This window comes from Ammodytes marinus (assembly GCF_949987685.1).
Source record: "Ammodytes marinus genome assembly, chromosome: 6".
Lineage (NCBI taxonomy): Eukaryota > Metazoa > Chordata > Actinopteri > Uranoscopiformes > Ammodytidae > Ammodytes > Ammodytes marinus.
In genome coordinates, this window is record NC_137235.1 from 22351681 (window position 1) to 22370298 (window position 18618).

General features: G+C 41.4%; 2 protein-coding genes and 1 pseudogene across 7 annotated transcripts in view; 2 read left to right on the plus strand and 1 right to left on the minus strand.

The window, feature by feature from the left end:
- The window catches only part of LOC307252039 (uncharacterized protein), a 29802-nt gene extending 23970 nt beyond the window's left edge, over positions 1–5832 (plus strand). For 3 of the 5 annotated variants that reach the window (XM_080029573.1, XM_080029576.1, XM_080029574.1), the window contains 10 exons: positions 51–182; positions 317–481; positions 671–1186; positions 1323–1709; positions 1803–1967; positions 2095–2272; positions 2373–2591; positions 3535–3660; positions 4343–4464; positions 5273–5832. In XM_080029573.1, coding sequence (XP_079885699.1) covers positions 51–182; positions 317–481; positions 671–1186; positions 1323–1709; positions 1803–1967; positions 2095–2272; positions 2373–2591; positions 3535–3660; positions 4343–4464; positions 5273–5329 — 2067 coding nt within the window. In that variant the 3' untranslated portion in view covers positions 5330–5832. The remainder of the gene's footprint in view (positions 1–50; positions 183–316; positions 482–670; positions 1187–1322; positions 1710–1802; positions 1968–2094; positions 2273–2372; positions 2592–3534; positions 3661–4342; positions 4465–5272) is intronic. The other 2 variants (XM_080029577.1, XM_080029575.1) reach the window with 2 other exon arrangements.
- Positions 5833–8505: 2673 nt separating this feature from the next.
- LOC307251419 (late histone H2A.1-like) lies at positions 8506–8923 on the minus strand (annotated as a pseudogene). Its single transcript has one exon. The product of its transcript is annotated as a late histone H2A.1-like (transcript).
- A 2550-nt stretch (positions 8924–11473) lies between these two features.
- tmx2b (thioredoxin-related transmembrane protein 2b) lies at positions 11474–18359 on the plus strand. The gene is made up of 8 exons (XM_080028789.1): positions 11474–11755; positions 11882–11942; positions 13158–13271; positions 13683–13759; positions 13877–13983; positions 14063–14128; positions 14238–14367; positions 16551–18359. Exons 1-8 carry the CDS (start codon positions 11567–11569, stop codon positions 16716–16718), a joined length of 912 nt encoding a protein of 303 aa, XP_079884915.1. The 5' UTR covers positions 11474–11566; the 3' UTR covers positions 16719–18359.
- The last annotated feature ends 259 nt before the right edge of the window (positions 18360–18618 follow it).

An 18618-nucleotide genomic window follows, 5' to 3' on the forward strand; every position in this document is an offset into this window, starting at 1 on the left:
TCCCTGTGACAGCATAGAAGACATAGTCAATGTGTGTTTGCTTCCTGCAGGAGAGTGCAGTAGGCTGGAGCAGCCTGTTGGTCATCAGTAATGTTCCAAACACGCCGAGCGCCCACTCTGAGGTCCAGAAACTGGTGCGACGCTTTGGTACCGTCATCAAGACTGTAGTGATCAATAGCATGGTGAGGGCCTTTCTGTCCACTCTATCTGCTCCTTCATATCCAGCTCTGTCCTGGGTTATTGTTTCACCTCTTATTTATCAGGCATCAGTAATGTGACCTGCTGTTAACACGATGTAATGTCTCTGCCCGCTCAGGTCATTTGTGAGATGGCCACTGCGGCGATGGCCCTGTCTGTTTACAAACGCTTCAACAAATTCCCGTGCATCATCCAGAACAACCCTCTGTATTTCTCCCGCAAGCCTGACCCGAAAGCCAACACACAGAACAAAGTCATCTCTGCATGCATTGATTCATCCGAGGTTGGTCACTTTGAGAAAAAGATTTGCAATGGTTTTTACGAGTCAAGTGTGAGCCATTTTGACACATATTTTTTTTTTTTGTCTACAAACTCCATACATTCTGACAGTTTTAATTGGTCTCAATTCCAAACACATAATGGCTGGTGTTTGATGTGACAATGATCAATGGCTCTCTGTCTCTGGTCATAGGAAACACCTGCTAATGGCAAAGGCTGCCAAAGGGACCAAGAGGAGACAGCACACACACAGGAGTCTCTACTGGAGGGAAAGGAAGCGGATGTTGACGGGAAGGACAAGATGACCAAGAGCACACACGAGATAGAAGGGGAAGCTTTGGTAAAAACAGACGTGCTTCCTAATGCTGTTTGTGGCCCATTGGCTGAACCTGACTGTAAAGTCCCCCCGGAGACAAACATGGGGGAGACAGTTCCACTGGAGACAGACATGGGGGAGACAGTTCCATTGGAGACAGACACGAGAGAGACAGTCCACCTCGACACAGATATGGGGGAAACAGTCCTGGACACAGACATGAAAGAGACAATCCACCTTGACACAGACATGGGGGCCACAGCAGCAGACAAGACAGACGTTGATACTTCCAAATCAGAAAAAGACAAGTCTCCTGCTGGCGAAGAGACCAAGCCATCTAGCTCTGATGGCAAAGCAACATCCAAGGAGTTCGTCTTACCAGAGCTCCGTAAGGTAATAATCCCAAACCTGTCACGTGATTTATGTGGTTGGGGACAGAATGTCTTAATGATAAACAAGCACATTGATTAATGTTTTTGATTTTTGATTTTTGATTTTTTACATCTCCTTTTAATCCCCATTTCACCAGGTTACCCAAGAGATGGTTAACGCGCTACTGGTGGAGTGCCGAACAAGAGTCCCCAGTCATCCCAACAACTCAGCGGCTCCCACCAACAAAGAAGTGAAAGAGACAGGACTGGAGGCAGCGCAGGGCCGAGAGGCAGCACAGGCACAAGAAGCAGCCAGGAAGCGCACCGAGGAGGAGGTGAAGAAGAAGAAAGACAAGGAGAGGGTGAGGGACAGAGAGAAGAGGGAGAGAGAGAGAAGGGACAGGGAGAGGAGGGAGAGAGAGAGGAGGGAGAGGGAGAGGAGGGACAGGAAGAGGACATACGGCCAGAGCGTGGCGGGCAGATTGGAGGGGAACAAGCAGAGGCGAGATGAACAGAAAAAACACTCTGAAGCAAAGACTAATAAGGTGAGAAGACATTGTCCGGTCAAAGTGTGGAAACAAGTTCAATATGTCTTTAGTCTCATCCTTTGCTTCCTTTCTTTCTGCTGATACAACCAGGTGGAGGAGGAGTTTGATGAGTTCCCCTTCAACATGAGCGACTTTGTGACTGTGGATGAAGTGGGAGATGTGACCGACCTTCCTAGCGCTCCTTCTCCCACTATCCCTATGGAAACCACAAAGGTGGGGGAGGACCCCGTGTGTGGTCAAATGGACACTACAATGGTACAGTTTGGCTTCAATACATGACAAGCAACCATTTCTCTACATGCTTATCGGGGTTCAGAGCAATTTAATTTGAACAATGTAAGAACATAATTGTCATCTTCCTTCTTCTTGGATTGTCTTGTAGGACACACCTATGGAGGTTCCTACAGACAGCAGTGTGTCCTTGGTGAAGTCTGATGACATATGTGAGTGTGTGGCTGTGCCCACACCTGCTCTGGTTCTCACTGCTGCAGCTTCACAGTCCGACTCAAACCACAGCCCAACACATGTGCCATCATGTCAACCAGATGCACCTGAGATAGGTACAAGCTCATGCTGATATAACCTCTATTGTGAACTGAATGAAACACTATCTTTTTAATTTGATTTATTTATTTTGAGCTGAAGTCTGTCTTCGTTTAGTAGGAAGCACATTGAAAGCCAGCCCGGACTTCGCTGATGAGGTTGAACCCGTTCCCACGTGTACGTCGGTCCCGGCTGACTCAGGACCAGTGAAAGTGAAAGCAGAGCGGGAGGACATTGCTGTCACACAGCTACCGGAGGGTATGGAGCAAGCAGAGGAAAACCGGCAGCTGGTCCAGGAACAGGGCAGAGAGACAGAAGCTCCTGCTGCTGACACCGGTACCATCTATAGGATTTAGTTTGAATTTGAAGCATTAGTGGGAGGAGGGGTTCAAATGTCTGAGACGCATCATAAACTGTGAGCATATCCTAAGGGGCCTATGGACCACAATATTGTTTTAAGTAGTATTTTCTAATTAATGGCAGAGGAGCACGTAACAGGTTAGAGTGACATGAGTTTGGAATGTTAGCCCAGGTAGTAATGCAGGAAACTGGGTTGTGGGAGAAACCCATCTGGCTTGGACTTTTTCTGTATGGTGTGTTCTAAAATGAATATCGATTTTATAGATGCTAACGGTATATATCTCACCATAATAATTTATCTTAAAATTAATGCTTTTGATGCTATTATGTCACTCTTTAATTAAATAGGACATTTTACATTGCGTATTTATGTTAACAAGTAGAGCATAGTACTGTATTGCACACTGTTTGTGGCAGGGGAGGGGAGGGGGTCATGGCTTTGATTGTAAGCACTCTCTCCTGACTTTTTGTCTATGAAAAGTTCTATGTAGTAAGTTGTATTTGATTCTTATGTTTAATGTTGATATGACTCACTGGGAATGATGATGCTTCGGTCGCTGCCTTTTACTTTTAGTGTGATAAATCCTAATCTGACAGAAGATGTGGCTCCCCAGACCTCCATGCAGGAAATCTGGTCAAAGTGGCATTAGCACTGGGCTGTGATTTAAAGTGTGGTGAAGGACACACATTTCTATTTTTTAAAATGAGGTGATTGGAATTTGAACTGTGAAGCTCAGGAGAAATTTACGGCATCTTGATAGTGTTTAGGACGATGGCCTCTCATCCTCGTAGTTGCCCATTGCTAGATGTGGTGAGTAATGACAGCAGCAGGAAGACATCTAGAGTCCACTTGAAAAGGCAGGATTAAGAAGATCCACTTGCAGGTCTTTTTACACCATTCCCTGTCTCTTTCTCATAGGAAAGCATGACGGGTCTAAAGAGCAGACACACACTGATGAAGATAGTGTGAGCAAGGCAGTAAAGAAGGAACCTACCATGAGCACTGACTGCCCCCTCCCTCCTTACAACCCCAGCAACCCAGTTGGTAAGATACTCCTCCACCATGTTCATTTATGGACTCGTTAACATTTTCAACATAAACACAAAACACAACAGCATTTTGGGGGGCTGAAAAGGTAGACTTATGAAACCAGGTCCAGATTGAAATCTTTTGAAAACGTTACTCCAGTGTCACAGTTGAAACTAGCAAAGCCTGTCGAAATGATGACATCACAGCTCCACTGCACACATGTGTATAACATTTGACAGTCAAATAGCCACACACACATTAAAAGACAACATTGACAGATTAGTGGATTACCGAGCTGTGTGTATGTGTTGTTATCTGTTAAATCTATTAACAAAAATTGTAGATTTGCTGCACAGTGTCTCCGCTGCACCATAGCTGTGGTCAGCGGAGACAGATTGTTTGCATGCTCCAAATTTCACCATCAGGGCTATCTACTACAAGGTTTCACCACAAAACTACTGGCCTGGCATGCGTACTGCATCGATACAGGTCCCTTCTGCGCATCCGTGTGCATGTTGATCGTAGTCAAAACACTGTCGTCTAAAGGCTGAAGTTTTAAAAACGAATGAAAAACCTTTGTTTTTAGTGAGAGCGTTGTTGTGTAAACGTAGCCTATGTTACCACATGTCCGTTCACACTGTCTGAACCATCTGGTCAACAGCTGAGAGTTCAACTTCATGTCTGTGTTTGTCCACAGGGATGGAGTTCTTGATCCCAAAGACGGGTTTCTTTTGTAAGGTGTGTAATAGGTTCTTCAGTGGATTCAAAGAGGGAGAGATTAACCACTGCAAAACCCTCAAACACTACACCAATGTACAGGTAAGCAACACAGTTACTTGTGTGGATATAATGCATATCTAAGGTTAAAAACAGGATATGATTCTGTTTAGAAATAAAAATGGACTTAAGAAGTTTTCCTTGAACTATTTTAGGTTGTGATTGGTTTTCTGCTTTTAAAGTGTAATCACTAGTTAGTCACTGATGATCTTAAATCACACCATCCACAATGCTCCTGAGCTTGCTGTACAAGACAATTTTTTCTGTTGAAGGAAATTATATCATAAGGAATACTTACATTTCACGCTTAAGGAGGAGTCAGCGATTATGGAAAAAGCTTGTCAAAATCAGTGAATATCTTCATGATCTGCTACCTGTTCTGCTGTACATGCCTAGGCTCTGTAAACTGACATGTTGGGCCCCCTTGTTTACATACTCTTTGTTACATGCCAGTTTACAGAGCCTAGGCTGTGTATAAGCACTGGATTTTATTTCCAGCACACACACAGTACGGACAGGTCGTGTATCATTTTGAGATATTCACTTGACTAAAGTGATTTTGACAACCAACATTTTAAGTGACTGGAGCAAATATGGGGTTTCTTGATGTGTGTAACTTATTCTGACACTAGAGAAATTGACTAAACAAATACTGAAGACGTAAAAGTATGTTGAAAGCAGGATTCATCTTTGAAATTTTTCTAGTCAAATGCGGCATTCACCATTTAAATGTTTTATATTTACTATTTCTGACACTGTGATCAACTGTCAATATCTCCACACATTAGTTGGGTCACAAAATATCCAGAATATTCTAATTTAACCTTGTGTCTTTGTTCATCTCTTCTAGAAATACTTGCAGACCACAGAGATGGCGAATATGACTACCAAGGCTGACTTGAGCTGAATGTGGCTATGAACTCTAGACTGAATTGGCCTTTCCAAGGCTTTGTATTGTCTCATCATTTCTAAGGGTCCACATTCTCACATTGGTGTAAATTAGTATCATGTCCTTTCTTCTTTTGAATGTTGTATTGATTTCTTTCATGTTAAATTACAAGAAATTAGGGGAAAGCATAGTGTAAGATGGCTGTAGGAACTGAGCACAGTCAATAAAATGTTTATACCAAATTGTCTGTTAAGTCATTCACGATCTGCACATTTCTATCTGAAGCTTCATAGGTCTCATAGTATTTGATAAGCTGTAGCATGTTCTACAGTTTTTCCAAAGTGTTTGAGTATAAGTGATAATTCAGCATGGAATATATATTCAAAAAGTTTTCTCTAAACTATAGTAAATCATTTAATAGACTGACAATATACAATTAACTGGGATAAAAGGGAATTTATTCCCCGATGAACAAATTGAGCGCTGAATTTGGGAAATCTGTGCCATTTAAATGACTTAACCACTTTACCCATCTTAGACTTAAGATATCCAGATACCCCATGCTTTGCGTGAATATATTTTTTGGACATTATAGTCAAACTAAAAGTTAATATAAGGAACTGGAAGTTTCTTCCCCTCTCAATGATAGGCTGTATTGGCGCTATAAAAATGGTTACACCCCCATGGTTTTTACAATCCCAATTCTGAAAAGGTTGGGATGTTATGTAAAATGTATATAAAACGAGTGTGATAATTTGTTAATCCTTTTTTGCATACAATCAAGTTGAAAACAATACAACTGCAATATATGTTGTTTACCCTGTCTATTTAATTGTTTTTCGTAAATATATGCTTATTCTAAATAGGATGCCAGCAACACATTTCAAAAAAGTTGTAACGGGCATTAAAAGATTGGGAAAGCTGTAGAATGTTTTTAAATACACTGTGTGCACAATTATTAGGCAAGTGAGTATTTTGGCCATATCATAATTTTGATGCATATTTTCCAACTTCAAGCTGTATAAACTTGAGTGCTTATTGGATTCAAGCATACCTGGGGCCAGATAAAGCCAGCCTTGACAAAGTCTAGCCTGGGCACTTTGGATCAGTCAGTTGCATAAATGCCAATCCAGGATCAAAAGGGCCCGCTTTGTCAAGCCAGGTGTAAGTCATTCTGTTAAGTGCCAGCCCACAGCTTTCAGAAGTAAACCCAGAGATCGAACACAGATTTACTGATGGAAAAATGGAAAAGACGGCCCATTTTCCCACAATGCCTTGCTAGTTTAAACCGTAAATCAGGGGGCAGTTCATTTCATACAGCACATGTATTCTCTGTTTGACAATCAATTTGAGTTCAAGTATCAAGAAAATCAAAAATTCAAATAGTCCTGAAGAGTATGACGCACATTTCCTTAGCATTCTAAGAAATGTGCAGTTTTCTATACCAACATGCAAGTCGCTACAAGAGCTGTAAAGTGGTTTCCCAGAAAGACTACAGGTCCTTCTCATATAATTAGCATATTGTGATAAAGTTGATTATTTTCCATAATGTAATGATAATTGAACTTTCATATATTTTAGATTCATTGCACACCAACTGAAATATTTCAGGTCTTTTGTTGTTTTAATACTGATGATTTTGGCATACAGCTCATGAAAACACCAAATTCCTATCTCAAAAAATTAGCATATCATGAAAAGGTACTCTAAACGAGCTCTTAACCTAATCATCTGAATCAACTAATTAACTCTAAACACCTGCAAAAGATTCCTGAGGCTTTTAAAAACTCCCAGTCTGGTTCATTACTCAAAACCGCAATCATGGGTAAGACTGCCGACCTGACTGCTGTCCAGAAGGCCATCATTGACACCCTCAAGCAAGAGGGTAAGACACAGAAAGAAATTTCTGAGCGAATAGGCTGTTCCCAAAGTGCTGTATCAAGGCACCTCAGTGGGAAGTCTGTGGGAAGGAAAAAGTGTGGCAGAAAACGCTGCACAACCAGAAGAGGTGACCGGACCCTGAGGAGGATTGTGGAGAAGGGCCGATTCCAGACCTTGGGGGACCTGCGGAAGCAGTGGACTGAGTCTGGAGTAGAAACATCCAGAGCCACCGTGCACAGGCGTGTGCAGGAAATGGGCTACAGGTGCCGCATTCCCCAGGTCAAGCCACTTTTGAACCAGAAACAGCGGCAGAAGCGCCTGACCTGGGCTACAGAGAAGCAGCACTGGACTGTTGCTCAGTGGTCCAAAGTACTTTTTTCGGATGAAAGCAAATTTTGCATGTCATTCGGAAATCAAGGTGCCAGAGTCTGGAGGAAGACTGGGGAGAAGGAAATGCCAAAATGCCTGAAGTCCAGTGTCAAGTACCCACAGTCAGTGATGGTCTGGGGTGCCATGTCAGCTGCTGGTGTTGGTCCACTGTGTTTTATCAAAGGCCGGGTCAATGCAGCTAGCTATCAGGAGATTTTGGAGCACTTCATGCTTCCATCTGCTGAAAAGCTTTATGGAGATGAAGATTTCATTTTTCAACAAGACCTGGCACCTGCTCACAGTGCCAAAACCACTGGTAAATGGTTTACTGACCATGGTATTACTGTGCTCAATTGGCCTGCCAACTCTCCTGACCTGAACCTCCTAGAGAATCTGTGGGATATTGTGAAGAGGAAGTTGAGAGACACCAGACCCAACACTGTGGATGAGCTTAAGGCCGCTATCGAAGCATCCTGGGCCTCCATAACACCTCAGCAGTGCCACAGGCTGATTGCCTCCATGCCACGCCGCATTGAAGCAGTCATTTCTGCGAAAGGATTCCCGACCAAGTATTGAGTGCATAACTGACCATAATTATTTGAAGGTTGACTTTTTTGTATTAAAAACACTTTTCTTTTATTGGTCGGATGAAATATGCAAATTTTTTGAGATAGGGATTTTTGGTTTTTCTTTACTTTTTTGCCAAAATCATCAATATTAAAACAATAAAAGGCTTGAACTACTTCAGTTGTGTGTAATGAATCTAAAATATATGAAAGTCTAATGTTTATCAGTACATTACAGAAAATATTGAACTTTATCACAATATGCTAATTATATGAGAAGGACCTGTATATCCTAGTGCTTCCTGGGCCATACACAAGTACAAATAAAAGCGACCATTAGTAAAAAAAACAACACTTTATTAGGATAAAATTTACACTTTAAAACTCTTGAGACTCAACATCTCTAGCAGAGCTGTCATCCTTTGACACCTTGCTGGTCTTCTTGGGCAGAAGAATTGCCTGGATGTTTGGGATGACACCACCCTCTGAAATTGTGACCCCTCCCAGCAGTTTGTTGAGCTCATCGTCATTCCTCACTGCCAACAAGAGGTGGCGAGGAGCAATGCGGCGCTTCTTATTGTCTCTGCAGGCGTTTCCTGCCAGCTCCAGGATTTCAGCGAGGAGATACTCGATGACACCCGCCAGGTATACTGCAGCGCCGTTACCAATTCGCGCTGCATAGTTGCCTTTCTTGAGCAGCCTGTGGGTGCGGCCTACTGGGAAAGTGAGTCCTGCTCTGGTGGACCGGGATATAGAAGATTTTGGAGTTGGAGCCACAACTTCCACGACCAGACATCTTTAATCTGAGATGAGAAAAATACTTTAATACAGAGCAGTATATAAAGTTACCAAGTTATTTTCTTAGTCAATGTAGAATTTTTAAAGCAGTTGTGTTCAGAATAAAGGTGAACATTAGCCATTTAATAATGCTTAACACTTAATCAACAATGTCCTCTCGAGGTAGAACTTTAATAAACACTCACCAGTATTCTGCACTTCTTTCAAGTTGAGACAGCAGCTTCCCACTGAGAGCCAGCATGTTGCTTTTATATGAGTGGGGAAGTCATTTGTTGATTACTGACACCTGGCTCCTCTGCTGCATGGAGTTACCTTGATCACCTACCTTTGCCATTATTATATAGACTGTTTGGTATTTGTGGGAGCCCATATTTAACCCTCACATACATTGTGCCGAGGAACGGTACAATTGCATGGCCTTTAGTTTTCTTGATGCAATGCTGTGTTTTTTCTGTACAGGCACCCTTTTATCTGTGGAGAAGTCTTGTAGGCCACAAACCTCTTTGTTTAGTGAGTGGCCGTGGGGTTTAGCTGAATGCACAGGTATTATCTCTTTAAATTAGCAGAGACACACTGTAATTAAAAAAGGGAAAGCACAGATTTCAATATAAATTTCAATGGCAGTGGATGAGATTTTTACAAAAGATTAGAGCTCCAAAATTGTACCTGCTGAAGGTAACATTTTAAATAATTTGATCAAAATGTGTGTGCAATATAGGCAGTAATTGCATATGCATATTACTTAAAACATCAAGTACTGCACTTAATTTAAATACAATTGTAAGGTAATTGTACTCGAGCATTTCCATTTTATGCGTGTTTATATACTTGCAACTGCACAACATTTCTTTGGATAAAAATGTAACAAACAAAAAACTCGCAACCAGCTACAAACATAAATCATTAAAAATCTGTACGAATGAGATAATATATCATATTTAATATAACAGTACAGGAGCATTATTATGCATTTTGAGCCCTTTGACTTTGGATAGTTAGACAGTTGTTTTTTGTTTTTGTATAACGTGTGCGAAGTAAAGCAAACGGACAGCATTTAAATCTGAACCAAATCTTAAATAAAACATAGTAACTATATTATTCAACTTATCATATACTCCCCTTGTTCTATAAAGGTCAAAATGATGCGCTTTCAACGATTCTCTAAAATGGAACATTTTAATTGACCTTAATCCCAATCTATTTTGCATGAAGAAATATTCAAATATCTTGCAGTAAGACTTTATTAAAACAGTGGACACACCAGTAATATTGGTTTTCTTTTGTCTTAAGTAGAGGTTTATTATTATATCCTCTGACTACTTTCCCCATTTGTAAACAATGCTTTCAAGACATTGTTCTGTCTGGGAAGATCATAGAAGATCAAAAGCATTAGCACAAATATTGTTGATGTGTGTGTGTGTGTGTGTGTGTGTGTGTGTGTGTGTGTGTGTGTGTGTGTGTGTGTGTGTGTGTGTGTGCGCAGGCCTGCCCAGACAAATGACTGGGCCCCTGAAAAGGTCCAGTCATTGGGCCCCCTTTACTCATACTGAACTTGTATCAATGTGCATGATGCGCTTATTCCTACATAAACACATACCTGTACACAGGGCCGGTTCTAGACAGTTAGATTAAGGTGGGCTACTGGAAATAATTGTGGGCAGACACACCGAGGATGCTCGCGCGCGCGGCTCGCGAGCGGAAATTTTCTGCTCTTGCAAGATCTATGCACCTGCTTTTTGGCACATTTACTGTAACATTGACTGTAATGTAAGCTTTAGAGGGAAAGAGGTCTTTACTGTATTGGAGATATTTGTATTAATGATTGGTCTCCATATTTTCCACAGTTCCAAACAAAATATCACCTTCCTCAAAATCCCATTTGTATTGCTACTTTCAATCAGGCATTTTGTACAAGATGGGGTCCCAGAATTCACTTTCAAACCACAATCTATGTTTCAAACCAAAGAGTAGGTCATGTTTTTAATGATTTAATTCCCTCACAACCAAATTGAAAACCCTTGACACTAACACTATTGGGTTGTTCTGACAGGATAAAGCCCATCCCATCAAAAGCAGGTTCTTAAATGGTCATGGTTGCAGCTTAAAAGTTCATAAACTGGAAGTCTCCACAGGCCTGTTGCTTCAGGAGGGGGCTGAACCAAATGATGACCTTTGCTAGAAAGGAACAGAAATGGAATTCACAAAAAAGTTTTAGTAAGGTGTGGAAGGTATTGTTGACTTTGTTGGAAGATACCTAAGTTCATGAGTTATTTTTATTGTATTGTTTATTACAGGAGGTAAGAGGTCTGCAACCTTATTGAAACCAATATGTTAATTTTGGTGAGAACAAGCGCCAGTGTATATTATTAGGGAACACAGAAACGTATTCAAATATAAATAGTCTATAGTATAATTACTCAAAATACATTTTACAATCGTATCAAATTCATTTGAAGGTCACTTTGCGCATGACATGTCAAATGGTTTTATTTTGAACAATATTTTTTAAACCGGAAGTAATAGTTTCGATTACTTCCGCACAGACGTACCGCTATCTGACAAGCGCAGGGTTAAGCTAGCGGCTTCATCAGCGGGTTCCTCGGCTTGTTTATGTTGTAGTTCGACAGTTGAATAATACATAATGGCTATATTAACGCCGTTATTCGCCTTCCTGTACCACCTGCCGCTTGTGTACAAGTGGCTGCTAAGGCCTTACTATGTCGCCTCTCTATTTATGTCTGTAGCTTTCCTAGCTGTCCGCAAAACGCCTGGCATCTGCGACCAGCTAGCCACACAGCGAGAGGACGGCAACTCCTGCGACTTCGACTGGGTCTGTATTCAATGCTGTGCAGGGGCACACTTTGCTACACATTGCTAGCCAACAGCCAATTGCTATGTTAGAGGACAGTTTGTTGGATCACTGCTGATATATTTGACATCATGTTTGTGTTCTCAGAGAGAGGTGGAGATCCTCATGTTCCTCAGTGCCATCGTCATGATGAAGAACAGACGGGCCAGTAAGTTTTTTAATTATCTTTTATTTTTATTCTGCATGAATTTGTTCTTGATTGTCAATTTGTTTCGATATCCTGTATACAGTACAGTGTGGGTATATTGCCAAAATGTGGGATTCAATTCCTTACCAAAAATGTATTCACAAATATGTTTATAAATGTGGCTAATATATAAAAAAGTTTAAACTCAGCTCCCCTAGGAAAATGCGTTAAAGCTTTTGAAATGTTGGGTATCAGGAAGTTTAGCGATGTGAAATGTTTACCCCTCTCTTAGGGATGGTTCAGTATTTTTGAAGTGGAGTTGTATGAGGTGCTCAGGCATAGTTAGGGTGTTACTTTATGCGGGCAAAATCACTGCAGTCTCTATAAAGAGTTTAGGGGAGACATTGCTGTATCAGAAGTCAACCTTGTACTGTTGCAGACAGTACAAAGAAGCTTCAGTTTGTTGCTAAGACAGCTTGAATATTCTGCAGTAGCTCTGAGTCGACTGGCTGATTGGATGAGTGATAGAAAAATAAACGGATGTCTGGCGCAAACTAAAGCTGTGGGAAAAATCTCACTTTAGCATACAAGTTGAAAGGATATTTAGGTCTTAGGTTAGCATTATGTGGAGAAATGTATTTGTTGGCCCCCTGTAATAGTACATGGCTGACTTCTGCTACAGCGCAACTCCCCCAAACTCCTTATAGTGAGCGTGCTGACAGCCCTCTCCATGTGATTTCTACCCCTATGTGTTCATAGTCAGGGATTTCAATAATACCACATTGTCACTTTTCAGGTTAATAGTTTAGGGTGAATTAAGTAATCACATGTAGTGTGTCAAAAGAGCGTGGCCACTCCGATGGTCATTTTTGGGGTTTTCACACTGGATAGAGATTTGGACACACATCCCTCATTGTTTGTAGGGGTCTTACTAGCCTAGAACCGTTGAGATATTCTCTCAATAATACACCATGAGCCAGTGAGTAGCTTTCTATAGAACTGAATAGGATACGGCGTCCTTTTAATACGTCCACGAAGGGCAGGGCGGGCCATCTGCATCTATTGGATGTTAAAAAAATAAGAATAAATTAGGGTTGCACCAAATGTTTGGCAACCATATTGTCTGTAAATAGCATAGAAAAAAAACACTGCTCTGAATTTTGAATTCCAGATCAGCATGATAATCAGCTGCCAGTCTAAATGTTTAAGCAGTGTCTCTGTATCTGTTTATATCAGTCACGGTGGAGCAGCATTTGGGAAACATCATTTTGTTCAGCAAAGTGGCCAATGTCATCCTGTTCTTCAGACTGGACATCAGGATGGGACTGCTCTACCTCACTCTCTGCATAGGTCAGTCCAACACACACACACACACACACACACACACACACACACACACACACACACACACACACACACACACACACACACACACACACACACACACACACACACACACACACACACACACACACACACACACACACACACACACACACACACACACACACACACACACACACACCAGCTCACTTCTCTCTCCTGTCTTCAAAGTGTATTATCATTGCTTTTATTATTACATTAGTTGAACAATTTGAAATATACAGAATGACGAAGATAATAAAAATAGTAAAAGGCAAAAGAAAAACTAGTGAGCTTGTCTAAACCCTCCACCAAAATCCTAAAAAAAACAATGACATCGAACTGACTGGACCCAGAATATGTTGTTTTAAATGAGTGGATGTGCTTGATGTGTTCCAGTGTTTCTGATGACCTGTAAGCCTCCTCTTTACATGGGACCAGAGTACATCAAATACTTCAGCGACAAAACTATTGATGTGAGTAAAAGGTCTAGAATAAGTAGCAACAGTTTGTCTGTTACCAAAGCAAAGAGCTGTACTGTGTGTGTGTGTGTGTGCGTGTGCGTGTGTGTGTGTGTGTGTCTCTCTCTACAGGATGAGCTGGACAAAGACAGTCGTGTGACATGGATCGTTGAGTTCTTTGCTAACTGGTCTCCAGAGTGCCAGTCCTTTGCTGCTGTCTATGCTGATCTCTCTCTCAAGTGAGTGAGTGAGTGAGTTTAATGTTTTCTCAGTGACTTTATAGAGTACCTCTTCTTGACTCCAGTTTTGTTGTTCTAGGTATACCTGTGCTGGCCTCAAGTTTGGCAAAGTGGACATTGGACGTTATGGAGAGGTTTCCAAGAAGTAAGACATTTTATTCCTTTGTTTTTCCTTGCTTTTTTTCTTGAATAAGTTTGACATAAATAGAAGGCCATGTTTAAAAGCCGTTATGTTGTCTGGTGGATTTGTGTAGGTACAAGGTGTCTGCGTCTCCGCTGTCCAAACAGCTTCCCTCCCTGGTGCTGTTTCAGGGGGGGAAGGAGGTGATGCGGCGCCCCCAGGTGGACAAGAAGGGTAGAGCTGTATCCTGGAGCTTTACTGAGGTAAGACTGGACAATACACATCTGGGACCTTTCATCACACGATACCTTAGGTCAATAATATGAACTGTATTTTCAAAAAAGGCAAACCTCATTAAACTAAATTTCTAGAAAATATACTTTATGGAGTCAGATTGGCTGAATTGAAACACTAATACTCTGCTACACTTTCATCTGTATCATAGCAATGATTCCGACCTCATTTTCAGCACAAGGGTTGTCATTAATACAACAGAAAATTGCATTATAGAGTTCAGTGTTTTCAACAAGAACCAACCACAGCACACCAAGAGGATTTTAGAATGTATGACTTGTTTTAGGTCATGAGTCCGCCTCCCCTCAGTCAGGTATTTAAATGCGTTGCAGTGTATTCTTTTGCTTTTTAGAACATTATTTCAAAGGTGTTAAACGTACTGTGTATCTATGCATAGTTAGTGTGTTACCCTTCGGAGAGAGCAGTCATTTTAAGGAGTTTTGGTAAGACGTCGTTGTAGCAGAAGTCAGCATTGTAATGTTGCAGAGAGGGCTAGAAGAAAAAAAAAATTCGCCACGAATATGCTTACCTCAGAACTAAATTCTGCTCTGTGTACAATGAAACAGATATTTTTTTTTTTTTTGTAAGCATTTATACACTCACCGGCCACTTTATTAGGTACACCTGTTCAATGGCTTATAAAAACAAAAAGCAAATCGGCCAATCACATGGCAGCAATTTAATGCATTTATGCATTAGACGTTGTCAACCAGTATGCCCATCCTCCACTGACCTCTGACTTCAACAAGGCATTTTACGTCCACACAAATGCCGCTCACTGGATATTTTTTCTTTTTCGGACCATTCTCTGTAAACCCTAGAGATGGTTTAGAGTGAAAATCCCAGTAGATCAGCAGTTTTTGAAATACTCATACCAGCCCTCCTGGCACCCTCAACATTGCCATGTTCAAAGTCACTTAAAACCCCTTTATTTTCTATTCTGTTGCTCGGTTTCAACCTCGATAAGTTGTCCCGTCCAGGTCTACATGCCTAAATGCATTGAGTTGCCGACATGTGATTGGCTGATAAGTTATATGTGTTAACAAGAAAATGAACCGCTGTACCTAATAAAGTGGCCGCTGAGTGTATATTTTCCAAAAAATTCTGCTGGCCCCCTCTGAAACAGTACAAGGCTGACTTCTGCTACAGCCATGTCCTAAACTCCTTACGTGACTGCACTGATCGCCATCTCCATTAGGGTTATAGACTAACTATGCATTAGTACCCCATACAACCCCACTTAAAAAATACTGAACTTAAAACACAGCTATTTAACACGGATGAAACGGTATCATTTCAAATTGTCTTTGCCCTAAAATAAGAATGTTATTATTAAAACTTGCGTTTAGTTGAAGTTCCCACAGTGTTGTCTGACTTGAAGGTCATGTAGCAGTATAATGCATCAGCAGAAACACTGGCTTGCCTATCTAGTTGTAGGGTAGCTCTCCCAACATGAAACGATCATGAGGTGTGTGTATCATCAGTTTGGGTAACCGACTCCAATAGTAATGGTCATTCTTCAGGCCAGGACACACCAGTCCGACTACCCGAAAATGGAGACTGCCGATTCAGGGAGCTCCAGTCTTCCCGTCGCGGTCGAAAAAGTGCAAAGAACACACCAAACCGACTGCTGACTTTCCGTACGCTCTGCGCTTGCGCGGGACGTAATGTCTCCACAGCAGGCGGCGCTAATCTGTATTGTGGCCCGAAAAAATACGGAAGCCGGAAATGATGGGACGGCTCTCTAGACCATAAACATAGATAGAAATACGTATTTATATTTATGGACCATAAAGAGCACCATTTTTAGCAGAGAGTGTCGAGCATGGTGTCGAGCAGTGAACAAGGGTTGATGCGTGTGAGTACTCGCTGAACGAAACAAACAAACACATTAAAACGATGGCTAACTGTTGTTAGCGGTTTGTGCTACCCGCCTCACTTCCGGGCTTCACTGATTCGCTAGCCCTCCACAAATCAAATTGCTCCAACTGAAAGACTGCCAAAAGAAGCCCGACGACATCTACGACGACCGATTTCACGGCACACACCAAACAGATTCGTGTCCGCTCCCCCTCCCGACTCTACGACGGCGATTATCGGGCCGGTGTGTCCTGGCCTTTATTGATACAAGTCTCTTTTCTCTCACAACTAGGAGAACATCATCCGAGAATTCAACCTGAACGAACTCTACCAGAAGTCCAAGAAGCTGAACAAGACCAAAGCAGAGCCGGCTAGCCAATCCCAGTTCCCCCCGCTGCTGGAGGAGGAGGAGCCAGAGCAGCAAGGAGCCCCAGAACCTGAAACCAAGAAAGACAAATAAGATTCCCCTCTCCTCAAAGTGTAAAGTTTGTTCCCCACCCCACACACAAGTATTCTCCACTGGTTGTCCTTTCAGAGCATTTGTGAGTGCCTGGAATGGTGTTCCTCCTTCTGCTCCTTCAGCTCACCATTCCTTATAAGCCCCATGATTCCACAGTGGTGCAGCTGGAGGGACACTGGCGCTCCATGTTCTCCTTTATTGAAGGGGCTTGTAATGTTCAAACCTTGTCCAGTGTTTCAGTGGAAGTGCCTGGAAATTTGCTGTTAAGACCTGCCATGTGCATATAGGGTATACACCGCACATTTCACATGCTCGTAGCTGTGCAGTCTTAGCCACTGCTCTTGAAAAGTAAGAGAGCAGTGATGTTTTACTACTAGTACTACTCTACTCTGATACTACTAAAAAACATGTTTATTTATTTATTTGAAGGTAGATTTTGTAAACACCATTCTATGACTAAAATAAAGGTCTAACTTGTTAGTGCTATACAGTAAGGTGAGAGTATGGGAGCGCTTTTGAGACATGTATATCTGTGAGTTTAGTAATGTTTCTCAAGTTTCCTAAAACCAGATCAAGCTCCACCCTGTCGTTCAAGCTTTACTCACACATTTCAACCATTCCATTTTAGTGTTGACAGATTTGGACTCTAGCTAGCTTCTTAATGGAGGTCAACATGTCATGCTGCATTAGTTAACTTATAAGACACTTTTAGGTTTTATGCTGACCTGATTGCACTTGTTTCTCTGACATACCTAAATTCCAAATGCAGGGATATGGTAATGAGATTTTGCATCCACAGCCTGTCCATATTTGACAGTTTATCAGCCTTTACTGACCAGACTTTCTCCAGCAACTGATGTTTAATAAGTGAGTTGGTTAATAAGAGAATACAACTCATGACATCAATGGGCCTCTGCTCTACTTTGTCTTCACTGCTACAGATGGACAAAACATGGTATATAGTGTCAAAGCACTGCACCTATCTGTACATCCAGAGATGCTAGCATGTCTGTGTAGGATAAGTCTTGTTTTGAATCTTATTTGTATGAACATTAAGTCAGAAATCTGTCCTGAGTGATGATTGAACAGAGCTCATCTGTCTTTCACAGTTCAATAATACCATGAGATTGGGAAACACGTGACTGCTTTAAATGCATCAGTAAGACTCATCAGGTTTGTCAAGTCATGTTGGTCCATCAACTGCTGTCCAACGCGTGTATATTCTGTGCGTTCTTTGGCTGAGTTACTGGACAAACCTGTGATAAGCATTTTGATGAGATGACATTCCATTCAACTGTAGTTTTGTATTGATTTATTTTTATCTATGACCTTTTGAACCAGACCAGAAGTTTTTGAGGCATTTGATTGTATGATTTCCTGCTGTTCTGTGTTTTAGTAGCATTCCCAATCAGGCTTTGTAACTTGTCTATGCTGTAGTAAATGGTTTGGATTCGTTTTGTGAACGTTTATTTACTGCGTTTATTTATTAATATTGTATTACTAAAACCTGTTTTGATAATGTTTGGCACAATTATTTGAAAATTGATTTGACCTTGTCATGTTGCATTTCATTTGAGCGGCATTCCAAGGCTTGTAGTTTATTTGCTCTTCTGAACAACTTGCAATAAAGCAATGTACTGTGATGTATTCAGTGCACACTTCCTTTCTCATTCAAATCTAGGGCCCAATCCCATTCCCAACAGGCCCCTACACCCTAACCCTACCCACTTGGCCTCTATTTGCGCTTAGGGGCCGCAACATGAAATATTGTTTTTCTCTAGCCTTTTTTCTTTCGTCTTGTGATTTAAAAAATAAGTTTTTGTTTGTTTGATGCTGCTCTCGTTGTTTAATGTATCTCTTTTTCTTTCATTTAAATGACAACATTTGCATTTTACCGTAT